A 14772-nucleotide genomic window follows, 5' to 3' on the forward strand; every position below is an offset into this window, starting at 1 on the left:
AAGAATCATTCAAATCACTTATGCACTTTTTAAGTTACGGAATTTTTAACACAACGACCGTTTTAAAGTTCTGTCCATGGATCACAACAAATAAGTGTGCGTTCTTTCAGCAAAACGAAAATAATTCGCACACATCCCAAGTGATTTGTTTTCGTTTTGCTGAAAGAACGCTGAAGTTTTTGTGATCCGTGGACAGAACCTAAAAAACTTTAAAAGTACATGAGTGATTTGAATGATTTTTGTACTAAAACAAAGCTTATAAATTGGGCTTTTATATCCTTGATTTTGAAAGTGCTACATGCAGAACTCCACTGAAACAATGGTCCCAACATTTGGGTTTCGTTCTATTTTGCTAATTATATACAGGGTGAGTAGAAAAAACGAAACCCAAATGTTGGGACCATAACGGGAAAGCCAGTTTGAATAGTGCACAATTTGTTTACATGGCAAATTCTGTCGAGCGGGGTTATTCCCTGCCATGGAGATTTGGTTTCAAACTGGAATTTGTAAATAAAGTTGACTACACTGTGCACTCTGGTCTTAAAAAAAAAACCATTTTTAGCTAAAAATTTAAGTAATTTTCTTATGAAATATGTGACGACATACAGATGTCAAATAAGCAACCACGCCTAGGTTTAATTCAGTGCTCGCAGCATTGAAACAATTAATTGCATGATTATAACGAACTTCATCAGATGTCATCGATTGCCATACATTTATTTTCTCCTCGTGCGAACGAAGGTCTATGGCCATTCGATGAACGGACCATTAACTGGATTACAAAAAACTATTGTGTTATATTTACACATGCGACAAGCCACTGTGTAAAATTATACAAAGCAGGCATCGTGAATTGATCCGAAATGAATTGATCTAAAACTGCAAATAATTGTTTGTCCTTTTTTCTTGTTTCCTTTGTGCCTTGTGTCGCGGTCAAGTGGGAATCCGCGGAAAGTTGGAATTCCCACTTTGTCCCGTGGGACAATGTTGGCATTCCAATACTGCCTGGCAAAGTAGGAATGCATCCAAAACTTACAGATTGACAATTGTACGAAGTTTTCAAACTTCTTTGATGCCTGTCATTCGAACATTTACACAGAAGGATACTGTGCCGATGCCAAACAGAACTGCTTATTGTAAATATTCCTATAGCACTGCTACTGAACCTGGGCCAAGTGGGAATATTACAAATGTTTCATTAACATACGTCTTTAATACGTTTAGCAGATTGATCGAAATTGCCACGTTGCTCAGTTTAGTAGTAGCGCAATTCGGGCGATCCACGATGCAGAGCGCCACCAATAGTTTGCCACGGAGAGTTCATTTTTCCCAGTGCATTGTGGGAGATGGTCGACAAATTTGCAGCGCGGGACATTTGAAATTGTTCGTTTTTTCCTGTCAGTAGTTTCGTAAGCGTATGATTCGAGCATATGTTTGACCTTTTCTTTTCTTTGTATCAATATGGTGATTTTTGGTAAGCGGCAGAACGCTATGTCCCAATCTATAACAAATTAGCCCAAGTGTCTACTGACACTCATTCAAATGGGCCATGTTTTGTCGACCGTAAACTTGAAAAGTTGACCCTCCATGGCAAATTCTTGGTGGCGCACTGCATTGTGAATCGCCCGAATTACCATAACCTTTCTTTTTACATGTTTTAACATACATTTCTTTGATGTAAGTTTATCTGTAACATAGTGTATATCATTATTTATTAACAATTCATAATAATAATCATTCATTCTTACGTTATTATTATTTTCCTAGGTGTATACATTCCCATACTTGCCCACAAACAAAAACCCTCCCATAACTCCAATTCTAAGAAGTTTCCCCCAATCAAAACCTTTGAATTATTGTATGCTATTCTCGGTCTAAGGACTCGTATTAAATAAGCAACTTCCGACATTGAATTCCCTCCAGAAATGGTAGTTAATACATTATGGAGCCATTCAAATTTCTCCCCAATGTGTCTCCCAAGTTTCTCCCTAATGCCATTTAATTTACTACAAAGTGTCTCCTATAATGTACCATTTGATAGAATATAAAATATTGTTGTTGTTTAGTTTTGTTTTGTTTACTTTTTGGGGGACCAGTAAAAAAATTCAACTTGGGTAAAATGGTTGGTATTTAACTTAATTTACATTTTAAAGCGACTTTAGAATGTTAAAAAAAAAACGTTTGAAACCTTTTTTTCATCTGTGAGAAAGAGCTAGGAGATTATCACCGTTCATGTAATTCTGGTATAAAAGCGGTATATTATGCTCAACCGGCTGATTTGGTGTATGATGATGGCCGGGGTAGGAGAAAATGTTTTTATAAATTACTTCTGGTGGACCTCTAAAGCAATAAAGTAATGTAATTGTAATTAAAGACGACAAGCTTTCGGCTGAAATACTAATGTGTTTGCTGTGCTGTTTCTTGACGGTGACATTTTCATCACACGCTTTAATTGGCCGGAAGAATTGTCCCATTTTGACAACAAGGGAATAAATTATGTGCTTTGCCGGTTCGGCGCTCCAGCCATTATCAGCGCGCATACCCCTGCCCTCTTGCCGAGCATTGACGCGCTTAATTAGCCGGCCTCAGGTCGACCTTGCGACAACACAGATCAGTCGGCGACTGACTTTTCAGGAGCAATTATAGCTACGCCTGGAGCAATGACCGTCGGGAACATTTCAGTCGCCGATTTTGTGCGACCTGGCTGCAACGATATTTAGACGATCGGAATTAGATCAGAACAGTAGCAAGAGTAGAAAAGTTTCAGCTCAGCTTCGCCTCGGGTAATTATCACCCATCCAGTCTCCCACCGGTCTTAAACAGGGTGTTATTAAATCCCCCGAACGTAACCCGTTGACCGGAATCGACAGGCAACAGCCGTCGATGCACTTTAGGAACCATAGTGACCGTTTTAGCCGATTTTCGGCTAACTTTGACAGGAACTTTGACAGGAAATTTGACAGAATGGAATTTTTGCAGATTTCCGGCAGAATTCTGCAAAAATGGTTATTTGACAGAAAATCAAGCTTTGATTTTACAGACAAGGTGGGTACTATTTTTTGCTTTTTTGTGTCATATACACTGTACATTGGTGTCCTCTATAATTTGCCTTGGTGCCCTAGCTCCATGATTTGCCTTGGTGCAATTTCCCCATTCCTTGGTACAAAATTTGAGGAGGTGCGGCAATAGAGGGCGCTGTTGTAGCTACCAGGGACAATTTTAAGAACAAAAAAAAAAGGTTGACGCGCATGATTAAAATCCACGCACGCGATGACCAGAGACTGACTATTTTTTTTTTTTGGCCTAAATCTGACAGATTTTTGAAGTGCATTTAGCAGAATTTAGGCATGACCTTACGGTCACCCTGTTGGCAACGATCAGCCGGGATGACCCTTGACCTGAGTCAGGCATAACACGGGACAGGCCTACAAGTACAACTACAAGTGAGCGTGAAAGCCGTCCGAATTCTGCCCGAAATTACAGATTAACTAGACCTCAGAAGGTACGGAAATCTACAGGTTTTTTTCCAATAAGCAGTGCAGTGTTGGGAAAAGAATTCCATCACTTGACAACTGTGATGAGAGTTATTTAAGACTGGTCAGTGTTCTGAAAATGTCTATTATAATGCTTAGTCATGTTAGTCCGAGTTAGACCCGTGAACGTGGCTTGTAAACGCCACGTTCACGGGTCTAAGTCCGAGTATAAGTTAGACTCTACACAGATCGCTTTTTCAACATTTGGACACGGTCGGGTGATGGTATCATCGCCCGACCATGTCCAAATGTTAAAAAAGCGATATGTGTAGAGGCCTAGTTACTCGGACTAGTAAATGCTTCAACATTTTCCCTGCTAAATTTGATTTAGGCCTATTTGTTATGACATATCACTTTCTGATGGCTCTGAGGTCATTAAAGGGACAAATTAGGGCGATCGTGAAGTGTAGGGCCCGGTTCCTATAAGGGAACAAAATCCACTTTAAAATTATTGGACCTAGGCCTACCAAACGTGCGACATTCTCAATAAACAGATAGGCCTATGTCAGAGATACAGGGCAGGGTTTTGATTTTATGAGGGATATTTGGGGGTAAAATGACGATGACAGTGCGGTGACAACACGCGACCCGAAAATAAAGATACTGGTCACCGCGCAATGTACTGTGAGCACGCACGGCGCGCTGAACATGCTGAATCGCAAGGCACAAACAACGCAGGAAAATCGTGATTTCTACCCCAAGATTGGGCAAGAATCTGTTCAAAATTGCAAAACGGGTGTTACTGTTATAGAAATCAGAAAAGTCGGTTTTTAATTGTAAAGGTGATTTTTGAGCAATAAAAAACATTTTTGATTCTAATTTGATCAAAACAAAACAGGGGCCCTACACTTCACGATCCCCAAAATTAGGGAAATAATTCCATACTCATACATCAGTTATCTGCCACAAAACAATATCAATGGAGGTAGGATTAGGAAACACATTGTGTCGTGGTTTCACCCAAGACAAATCCAGGAAGTTCCAGCAATGTGAAGACATTTCAGGAAAAATGTGTTTTTAAAGCGCACTTTGGATGCGCACATCAGCTCAGCAGCAGACGGACTAGGCGGCCATTTTTTTATGTTAGTTATTATTGCATGCGATGTGCGTGACGTGACATCGACTACGCACTACCCGTACCCAATGACATGGGCGTCAATGGCTTCTCCAAAGTGGGGGGGGGGGGACATACCTTGATCAGAACTGATGCGAGTGCGAAGCGCAAAGCCCTTCCGGCGTGGGGTTCGAGGCCCGCTTAAGGGCCCCTAAAAATGTTGGATTCTAAACACTCTGTGGTGCGATCTGAGGCAATTTCTGACCACTTCAACCAATATTTTCTAAGCAAAAGGTACATTGTAGTACATAAAAGGGCCCTGTAAATGAGACACAAGTTCAAAAATCTGGGGGGACATTTGATATCGTGTCCCCCCACCCTTCAAAAAGTGTGGGAGGGGGGACATGTCCCCCTTATCCCCCCAGGATTGACGCCCATGCCCAATGATAATACGTCATCATGAATGTTTAATGTATCATGAATATTTAGTTAATTTATTAAATATTCATTAGCCTTAATACTTTACATTTGTAAAAACGTCAAGTAGTCTGTTACCATGCTTACTGGCAACGATTGTTCGACTAGTGTAGCGGATAAGGCTGGTGTGATTAAATAACAAGATTCCAGGATCGAATCCCGGTGGAGTAAGTAGCTGGTAAATAAAGAGGATTGGAGGAGTGTAGAGAGTGAGAGTCGAGGAGGGAAAATAGATGAAGCTTTGAAAAGAGTGACATCCGTGTATGGAAATCTTTCCAAAATTAGTGATGCCATGGGAATCTTTCCCTCTGACCAAAATAATCACCTGGGTTATGGCCGCATAATATAAACAACAGCTCAGTCCATTAACAGCGGTCATCCCCCTACCCGGTCATTATCACGCAGTGGAGACCTGTCCTCACACTGTGACATGTATTCCCCAATTACTACACCAACCAATCAATTGTTTTATTTACAGGTGATCCTTCGTGTCCTTGTTGAGGTTCAGGGATGGACTATACATGTAGCTGTCTCGCAATGCAACTGATCCATTGACTGGCTTGAAGATGACTGACACGTGAGTTTCATTTCAACCAATTAGCACTAACCCTGACCCTGCTAAATGCAACAGAATGCGCCAGTGATAAAAAGTTGTTGCAAGTTGTTGCATTTAGCAGAGTCCAGATCTGATGCATTCCACCCCTGCATTCCGTTGCATTTGGCAAGATACTCTATGTTTAATATACTACCTCAATAAGAAAACAAGTCTCATTGCATGTTGACAAAAGCAGAAAATGAAAACTGTGAACACACAGTTTTAAACACCCGAGGGGGGCATACATGTAGTGCTATGCGCCCTGAAAGGGGGGGGGGGTAAAAATGACATATCCCAAATCTCAGCAGTCAACAATTGTTTCGTTATATCATACCAGTAAAAGATAAATGGTTGTAACTTACTCTGTGAGCAATTTCTATAGATGAATACGTCTCCACAAGGTTATCACGAAACAGATATGGACTTTACTCAAAAACTAGGAATTTCCAAGGCATCAATGGAAGAGTTTTAGAAAAGGGATATTAAGTCCGAATTTCAGCCAAGGAAATTAATTCTGGTTGAAATAAGAGCATTTTGAAACCACACTTTCAAACTCGAAAACTTTACTACGAGAAAAAAGAAATATCTCCACAAGGATATAAATTCCAGTATGTGTGCGCAATGACACACTTTTGACCTTTAACTGTTACACTCTGGTTCGTACTAAGTAGGCAACACAAATGCACAAAGTCCAAACTAACACAAAATAACAGCCCTTTGCCTCCAAATATATTGCACATTATGTTTACATGAACATGCAAAGCTAATTATCGGAACAGTTTTGGCGATTGTGAAAAAACTTGGAAACTCTCTGTTTTGTTTGGTACTCAGTAAGGAGTTGGTGCCCCTGGATTTGTCCATGGATTCATCAACGTGTAGCAGGGGATCCCAAGCTTCACTGTAAGTGCATTTATTTTGAATACATCCAACAAAATACATCTTGGACTGATATACATATACATTGTTGTGCATGTGTGTTTGATTTTGTTCAAAAAGTAAGACTGCATGTAAAAATGAGTGGTTATGGTTGTTCTGACACTGAGTCACCAGTTTCGAAGTCCATACCGTTACGTAAACTTAAAGATATAGTCCATCATTTGTAATTTGTGCATTTTGTTCCTTTGAAGCAACAAAAGTGTTCAAAATCTAATGAAGGATACTGAACAACTAACCTGATGAAGTTTCAGCTAAGCTTCAGCTGTATATTCGGAGAAAAAACAGCATTCTAGGATCTCAGTTTCAAATCAAAAGTTACTGAATCATGTTTTGAATTGTTTTGAATTGCAGCTATACGCGACGTCGCGCACTGATCCGACGAATTATAGCAACCGCGTGTGCGTCGTGCCAACAATGCTTGTGCCTGTTTTGCCGAATAACAAAACGAACTACTAAGACGCACCGTTGGAAAGGCCTTCTTTCGTTGATTACTTCAAAATGACAGCTTCCCAGAAAGAATAATTTCACAGGGAGTTTAGTTTCCTTACTATCTTTCAACCAAGCTTGTTTTTCAACAATAATTACGCCAGTTACTTTTCGGATTGCTGCAAATGATGGACTATAGCTTTAACGAGTGTTCCCCAAAAGACATTTTTTTTGGGGGGGGGGTGGTTGGTTTTCTTTGGGGGGGGGGACTGTTCTCCCTTTCTTTTTTCTTTTTTGTCTTGCATGTTTCTTTTTTACTTCAACTCCCAAGCATGAATTAGGCCCAAAAAAATTAATACTTCTGCTTCTGATTACATGGCATTTGAAAATATGGTAGGAAGGTAGGCCTTTTTTTTTTTTTTTGGAATTTTTTTTGTGCACGATCATATGGAGGCGTCTGCATGTAGTCAAGGTAAAAGGTAGTAATTGATTGCTTTGGCTGTTTTTTCCCCTCATTTTTCCAATAAAAAAAATTAGGGTAGGGGCTGTCAGAATAGGGTAAGTAGGGAAACCGGAAGCCAAACTATTTTTTTTTTGGCCTTATACTAACAACAGCTAGGGAGTTACATGTAGGGTTAAAGAGGTTGTGGAATGCTCGAAGACATTTCCGTCATTTTTTGGGTATATGTAGCCTAAGGTGTGATGAAATAAAAACGACTATTGTTTCTGTCATGAAATGAGTACAAAGGGTACTTTTGAGAGCTGTTTTTCAGGTCCTGTTTCGACCCAAACGTGCAATTTGTGTAAAAGTCGTCGTTGCGGGCAGCAAACAAAACACAGTAAATCGTGACGTAATAAACAGGACTCGTTTATGCTACTCTGCATCGGGAGTCCTGTTTGTTACGTCACGATTTACTGTGTTTTGTTTGCTGCCCGCAACGACGACTTTTACACAAATTGCACGTTCGCGTCGAAACAGGCATGACGGGACTTGAAAAACAGCTCACAAAAGTACCTTTTGTACTCATTTTATGACAGAAACAATAGTCGTTTTTATTTCATCACACCTTAGGCTACATATACCCAAAAAATGACGGAAATGTCTTCGAGCATTCCACAACCTCTTTAATGAACATTTGTTGCGTGACTTTTGGTTTGCAGTCGCCATAGACAGACGAGGCACATAGCAGACTGGGCAGCGTGTGGCTTCAGAAGTCAAGCAAGCTGTGAATTCGGCAGCATTCAGTTCTTCAAAGGTGCTCAGAAACACAAGAAAAATAGCAAGGTAAGTGAAGTGCTTGCAATCTTTATTGACTCGTGTATCAGTATTCTGGTTATGTTGACATTTGGCCACTTATTAAGGTATTGATGATGAATTTATTCGGCGACATCCATTTTCTGAGGTGTCAAGGGTAAAAGGTAGAAATTGATGGTTTTGGGTGTTTTGCCCCCTCATTTTTCCGGTAGGGGCTGTAAGAATAGGGTAGGTGGGGAAACCGGAAACAGAACTTTTTTTTTTTGGCCCTAGTTAGTAACGAACGTTGACATTGTCTATTGCTCCTACATATTTTGACCGATTTCAACCAAACTTTGTTAAAAGTATCAGTAGCCCAGCCCCAACACGTCACATGACCAAACTGGGGTCAAAGATCATCATGGGGTCACTGGGATCAAAAACTGATTGGTTTTTCTTTCCTCAGAAATTACATGGCACAATCACGGGACTCATGCATGAACACGAATTTGTTGGCCCGCAGCTTCCGCGATCCGATCGAGCTTGTTCTTATGTTTCTTGAGACTTAATGAGATCTCGGGTCTTCAGGAGATTTTAGAACCTTGGGTATCTTGGGCTGCCTCTCTCTTTTTGATCTTGGATTTTCTTGATATTTTTTTAATCTTCCCCTCTTGGCTCGATTCCTTACAGTTCCTGATCGTTGACACCAGGGAGTCAGCTGACCCTTTGCTGAGAGTTCTCCTCGAGAAATGGCAACTGGACTTGCCCAAGCTGCTGATCCATTTAGTAGGAGCAAAGAGACAGACAGGAGTGGAGTATAGCAAGATGATGGGCAAGACGTTCTCCAAGGAACTGATTGATGCCATTCATCACACTGGTAGGTAGAGTACATGCATACACACATGCAGGCCTATTTGCTGATATGATACTTGTGGGGATGGGGATGGGGGGGGGGGGGGGAGGGGGAGGGAGGGGGGGTCGTGGTGCTTGCTCAGCAACTCTTAAGCAGAGGTTTCCACATCCAGCTTTAGAAATGTAAATTGTAGGGTGCCCGGCAGAAGAGCATATGAGCGTTATGACGCAAATATCATTTTCAAGAAATTTGCATTGAAGGGTTCTCAAACGCGTATTATGAATCTAATGTTCTCCCATGCGTATTATAAATTGTACAATTTTGAAATTTGTCAAACGTAAGTTTTGGAACAACTCGTATTAATTTCTGACAAAAATTTTTCTTTCCGATTATACATCATTTTGTTAAAAACGCGTTTTGTAGCCCAATTGGGTTGATTCCAGGAAGCAGTGTCCCTTTAAACAGAGTGTTTAAAACTGGCAAAGCACTCATTTACAGTCGACTCTCGTTAGTACAAACTCTGTTAATACAAAATTCTGGTTGTAACAAACATAAAGCCTTGGTCCCGACTGTGCATTTATGTGCACAATGAATGGGACTGATGTTCCTCTTAATACAAAATTCTGAGGTAACAAACAATTTGGCTGGGTCCAAACGAGTTTGTTATAGCGAGACTTGACTGTATTCCCTTATTGAAGTATCATTAAGAATGACTTTAAATGGTTGTTGTTGTTGTTGTTGGGTAGGTAGTTTTAATTCACAATCAATCTTGGATGAGGATGATCTTCATTTATAAGGAGGGCATCAGAGTTATACAATCACAGATGTCAGATGTAACAGGGACAAGGAAAAAAAAATATAGAATGGCCCATGTTGCGATAATGATATTCTTTTACAGATGCCTGGCTTCTGACCAACGGTCTCCACCATGGTATCACGGAAAGTGTTGGGAAGGCCCTTGTGGATGCCACTAAAATTGCCAGTACAGATCAGCATCAGTTGGTTGCGATAGGCATGGCTCCTGCGATTGCCATAACACACATTGAGAATCTGCAACAGTCAGTGGTATGTTTGACCAAGAATTTACAACCTGAAGCTCTTGATTCATGCTTCCCTGCTGTATATCCATCGTAATGCACACAGCTACATTGTATTGATCGGTGCCGATGATGCGACCGATGTACGTGTAGGAGCAAGTTCCGGCGAGGACTATAGTTAAGCCGCCAGCTTTTCTGATGGCGAAGGCAATCCTTTGAAATTTTCTTCCCATGTTGCTTGTGAATTGAGTTAATAATAATAATAGTAATAATAATTGGCATTTCAGAACGCTGTTATTAGTAAACTAAATCACAGCGCTTACAGTATTATTATTACCCCTGATTATTGGGCCAATTAAACATTCCAAATACCATCTCAGCTCCCTGGGGAGTATACAGCTGGATGCTGCCTGTTAGGTGCAAGTAAGCTAAATCAATCACATAACCATCTCTGCCCTCACGGGTACCCATTTACTCCTGGGTGGAGAGAAGCAACGAGTGACGAAGTGCCTTGCTCAAGGGCACACGCACCATGACCCCGGCGGGACTCGAACCCACAACCCGCAGCTTTACCCACAGACCACGAATCCAGTGCCCTTAACCACGAGGCCACAGCACTCCACAGTTGTAATTCATATGTGATGTGTTAACAGACTTGTAATGTACACAACCTAAAACACTTGTCCTCATGTCATACATGCACAAAATATGTGACAACTTTGAGGCAAACATACAATTGTGCAATTAGAATTAGCTAGGCAAAACAAGAATGAACAATTTGTGGGCGCGTGTGGTCTAGCGGTGGAGCACAGGATTCGCGATCGAGAGGTTGTGGGTTCGAGCCCCGCCGTGGCCATACGTGCTGTGCCCTTGAGTAAGGCGCTTTACCTCAATTACTCCTCTCAACCCAGGTGTTAAATGGGTACCGGCATTATTCAATGCTGGGAAGGTAACAGACTCACTGTGGAGGAGGTGTGGCGATCCCCCAACAGCAGCATACGAGTCTGGCCCAATCGCTAACGAAAGAGAGATGGGCACTCCGTTCCTGTGAATACAGGTTCGTCCCCCTTTACCTTTTACCTTTTATGTATCAATAGACAGGGGTATAACCTTTCATCTGTGGCTTTGAACACAGGGTGGTCCCGTGGAATATCAGATGGAAATTCTCGACGGTGATTCAGATACCAGTACCTGCCTGCTGGACTCAAGCCATACACACTTCATTATAGAGCAAGACAGGTGTCAGGATGGTGCGGTGTCAGAGCCACTACTCGCTGCTCTCATTGATAAGATCGCACAGAGCAAGATACAGCAGACTAATGGTGAGCTTCTGTGTTTGTTTCCATGTCAGTAAATGTGTCCATGCGACTTTTATGAGCGGTTGAACCTTTGTCGTTTTTTTCAGAGTGGATGATATTGTTCAAAACATGTCAGTGGCCAGGATTTGGCTTTCGGCTCATAAATTTTTTTTCACACATTTTAGAAGTTAATTTTTTTTTTTTTCAAAAAATGTTGCCCACAATTTTTGGCTGCAGAAAAAAATTGGGGTTTTTCTTTTTTTTTTGGGGGGGGGGGGGAGGGAGGACTATTTTGGCACCACTTACACCCCTATTATGCTACTTGAAAATAGGCCACATACATATCACCAAGGTCAAATCGTGGGACTAAAAAAAAATTGACTACATGTACCTCCTGGGGGGGGGGGGGGGCTCAAGCCCCCCTCCCCCTCCCCCCGCAGGTGCGCCAATGAAATGTGTGGAGCTAGCCACTTACAAAAATACCCGATTGATAATACTGTAGATCTTAAGTGACAAGTCATTGATCCCTCTGTCTATAGTGGAAGAGACCTGTAGATAACCTGATAAAATACAGGCCTGCTCAGCCTGTGCTTAACGTTGACACCTTTTCCAAGTCTCGGCGTAAGAAATATCAGTTGGCAAGAGGACATTTGACCTATTATACACATGTACGGAATATCTGGGAGTTCCACATGAGTGAGAAAAACAGGACCCAGTTCACAAAAATTGACAAACCAGATGACAGTATAACCTTCAATTTGTGGACGGAAGGAGCCGCGACAAATGTTGCAACCTGACGCCACTTTTTTTCTCCATATATCATCTCGATGAAGGGCATTCATTGCAAAAATGATGATAAGACATGAATCTGGGACTGAGAAATATTTCCAATTTTGTTAGGAAATACTTTAAAAAAAATCTTGACTCTCCATATACTTTGTACACAATCGCAGAAGTGGCGTCAGGTTGCAACATTTATCCCAAGTCTTTTCATCTCCACTCACTGTTAATGCCAATACTTCATTTGAAACAATGGTTTAAGTCGAAGAATACACTTGCAAGTGTGGATTCTTAACTTACGAATCCACTCGGCGTTTCGCGCCTCGTGAATTCTTAAATTACGAATCCACACTTTCTCGTGTATTCTCCTTAACTTATTCCATTTGTCTTTGTTTGCTTTATCAGCCACCGTGCCTGTGGTGTATGTGCTGTTTGGTGGGGATGAGGACAGCCTTCTTGCCGTCCACAGCGCAGTGGTTATCAGGAACATCCCTGTCATCATTGTAGCTGGCTCAGGGGGCGTGGCGGACCGGCTAGCGGCAGCTGTTCAATCCAACTATAGGTACATGCTCTCAAGACATGAATACACATGTCACCCCTGCACGGAACATATTCAAGAAATAATGGAGGAATTTGTAGGATTGAGGCTATATGCTATTTTTCCATGAGGCCAATTGGAGGAGTTTGCAGGAATGAGGCTACATCAATAATAATAATAATAATAATAATTATTACTCTTTTCGCCCCAATAGGGTGACTTTCCCATAGACTTGTGCACAAACCTAAACTGTCACCTAACCCAAGTTTACCTTATGTTTTTTCCACGAAATTTAGTATTTATACTAATTGGACCATGAGGAATCGATCTAGATGGTTAGCGACGGCAAAATTCCTTGTCCTAAGGGTCGTTTTCATAAAAGGGCGACAGTTATTTTGTCGCCTCAATAAGGTGTATCGCCCTATTGTGGACGGAGTTCGCAAAACCTGTCGCCCTTTTACAGTAATAGTAGTAATTTAAGAACGCCCTTTTTAGTAAACTAAATCACGACGCTTACAGTATTATTATTCCCCCTGCTCATTGGGCCAATTAAACATTCCAAATACCATCTCAGCTCCCTGGGGAGTATACAGCTCGATGCTGCCTGTTAGGCGCAAGCAAGCTAAATCAATCACATAACCATCTCTGCCCTCACAGGTACCCATTTACTCCGGGGTGGAGAGAAGCAATGAGTGGCAAAGTGCCTTGCTCAAGGGCACACGCACTATGACTCCAGGCTGGACTCGAACCCACAACCCGCAGAATTACCCGCAGACCACGAATTCAATGCCCTTAACCACGAGGCCACAGCACTCCACTTCTCTACATCCTAGCAAAAAAAGGCCTAGGGAGTTAGGGTTAATTATCGTGTCATTGTTTGACCAGCCACCAAATGCACAAGCAGTAATTCCATCACAGAAACAAAGCTGACTTCTCTCAATCTTCGCCCCTTCTGTGTCCCTTAAATTCCTCCAAGTGCCCTGATTCTGCACCCCTTTCCAACCCTAGTTCTCCCCTTATCCCCTTATAAACCCACAGTACCTCAGCTGAAGAGGACAATGCATCCAAGATTCAAGAGATCATGCACCCGTCTCGTGCTCATCTTGTGACGGTGTACAGAGAGGATCAGGGAATGGATGCAGCGCTCTTAATGTCACTCATGAACAGTAGGTTTCACTTTGTCTTGACTCAAAGGAAGACCATTTGGGCAATTCCACTGTTACTCACGTTACATTTTCATAACGTGAGTAACCGATTTTGTGCATCTTGTTTCTCATACACAACCCATTTTTCTGGAAGTCATCTTTGGTGCTTACGTACGTCTAGGTCTACTCTATCTACCATGGGGATAACAGTTATTAAAAAGGTAACTACAACCCAAGGAAACTCCAAAGTACATCCCAAAAGTTATCTGCCTAATCATTATGAACAAGTTACTTGGATTAAAGATGGTACTGGTACTAAACACCCCATGAAGTTATTTTACATTATGGGATATGGTACCCGTAACTACATGCATCTTTACAAGTTACTCTATCAGTAACTTCTAAGACAATGAAAAAGAAAGCTATTGAATGCCATTTGTGGGGAATTTTCAATATGAAAACCAGGCTACATGGACAACAAAAACAGATTTCGCATTATGCACTGATGAAACTTTTCAGATTTTAATCTAGATCAGATTTTTTTTTTACTTTACAAATGAAATTTCAGATTTTTAAACAATCCCACAAAAAGGATTATTTAACGATTTTTCCCACAAACTTTTTTTGTTTTCATTATAATTGCCAAAAAAAGTCCATGAAAAGTTGATGAAAACGGCACATAAAAATTTGCACAAGTGTAGTAGTTTTAATCTTTTTCACCAGTCGTGAATGGAGTGATTCTACCGTTGAAACACCTAGACCAAAGCTGATCAGATCCTTTTCAGGCTGGAGAAAAGGTTAAATGCTGACCTATGACATGGACAAAGTAAACTGGGCCCCACGTTGATGCACTGCACTGCGCAAAT

General features: G+C 41.3%; 1 protein-coding gene across 1 annotated transcript in view; it reads left to right on the forward strand.

Annotated features, from left to right (window-relative positions):
- The first annotated feature begins 3372 nt into the window (after positions 1 to 3372).
- LOC119745869 (transient receptor potential cation channel subfamily M member 2-like) overlaps positions 3373 to 14772 on the forward strand; it is a 33583-nt gene continuing 22183 nt past the window's right edge. The window contains exons 1-9 of the mRNA XM_038222519.1: positions 3373 to 3502; positions 5543 to 5641; positions 6491 to 6559; positions 8183 to 8306; positions 8946 to 9132; positions 10007 to 10173; positions 11281 to 11467; positions 12629 to 12785; positions 13800 to 13927. Coding sequence (XP_038078447.1) covers positions 5631 to 5641; positions 6491 to 6559; positions 8183 to 8306; positions 8946 to 9132; positions 10007 to 10173; positions 11281 to 11467; positions 12629 to 12785; positions 13800 to 13927 — 1030 coding nt within the window. The 5' untranslated portion in view covers positions 3373 to 3502; positions 5543 to 5630. The remainder of the gene's footprint in view (positions 3503 to 5542; positions 5642 to 6490; positions 6560 to 8182; positions 8307 to 8945; positions 9133 to 10006; positions 10174 to 11280; positions 11468 to 12628; positions 12786 to 13799; positions 13928 to 14772) is intronic.

Source organism: Patiria miniata, unplaced genomic scaffold (assembly GCF_015706575.1).
Source record: "Patiria miniata isolate m_02_andy unplaced genomic scaffold, ASM1570657v1 HiC_scaffold_7, whole genome shotgun sequence".
Classification (NCBI taxonomy): domain Eukaryota; kingdom Metazoa; phylum Echinodermata; class Asteroidea; order Valvatida; family Asterinidae; genus Patiria; species Patiria miniata.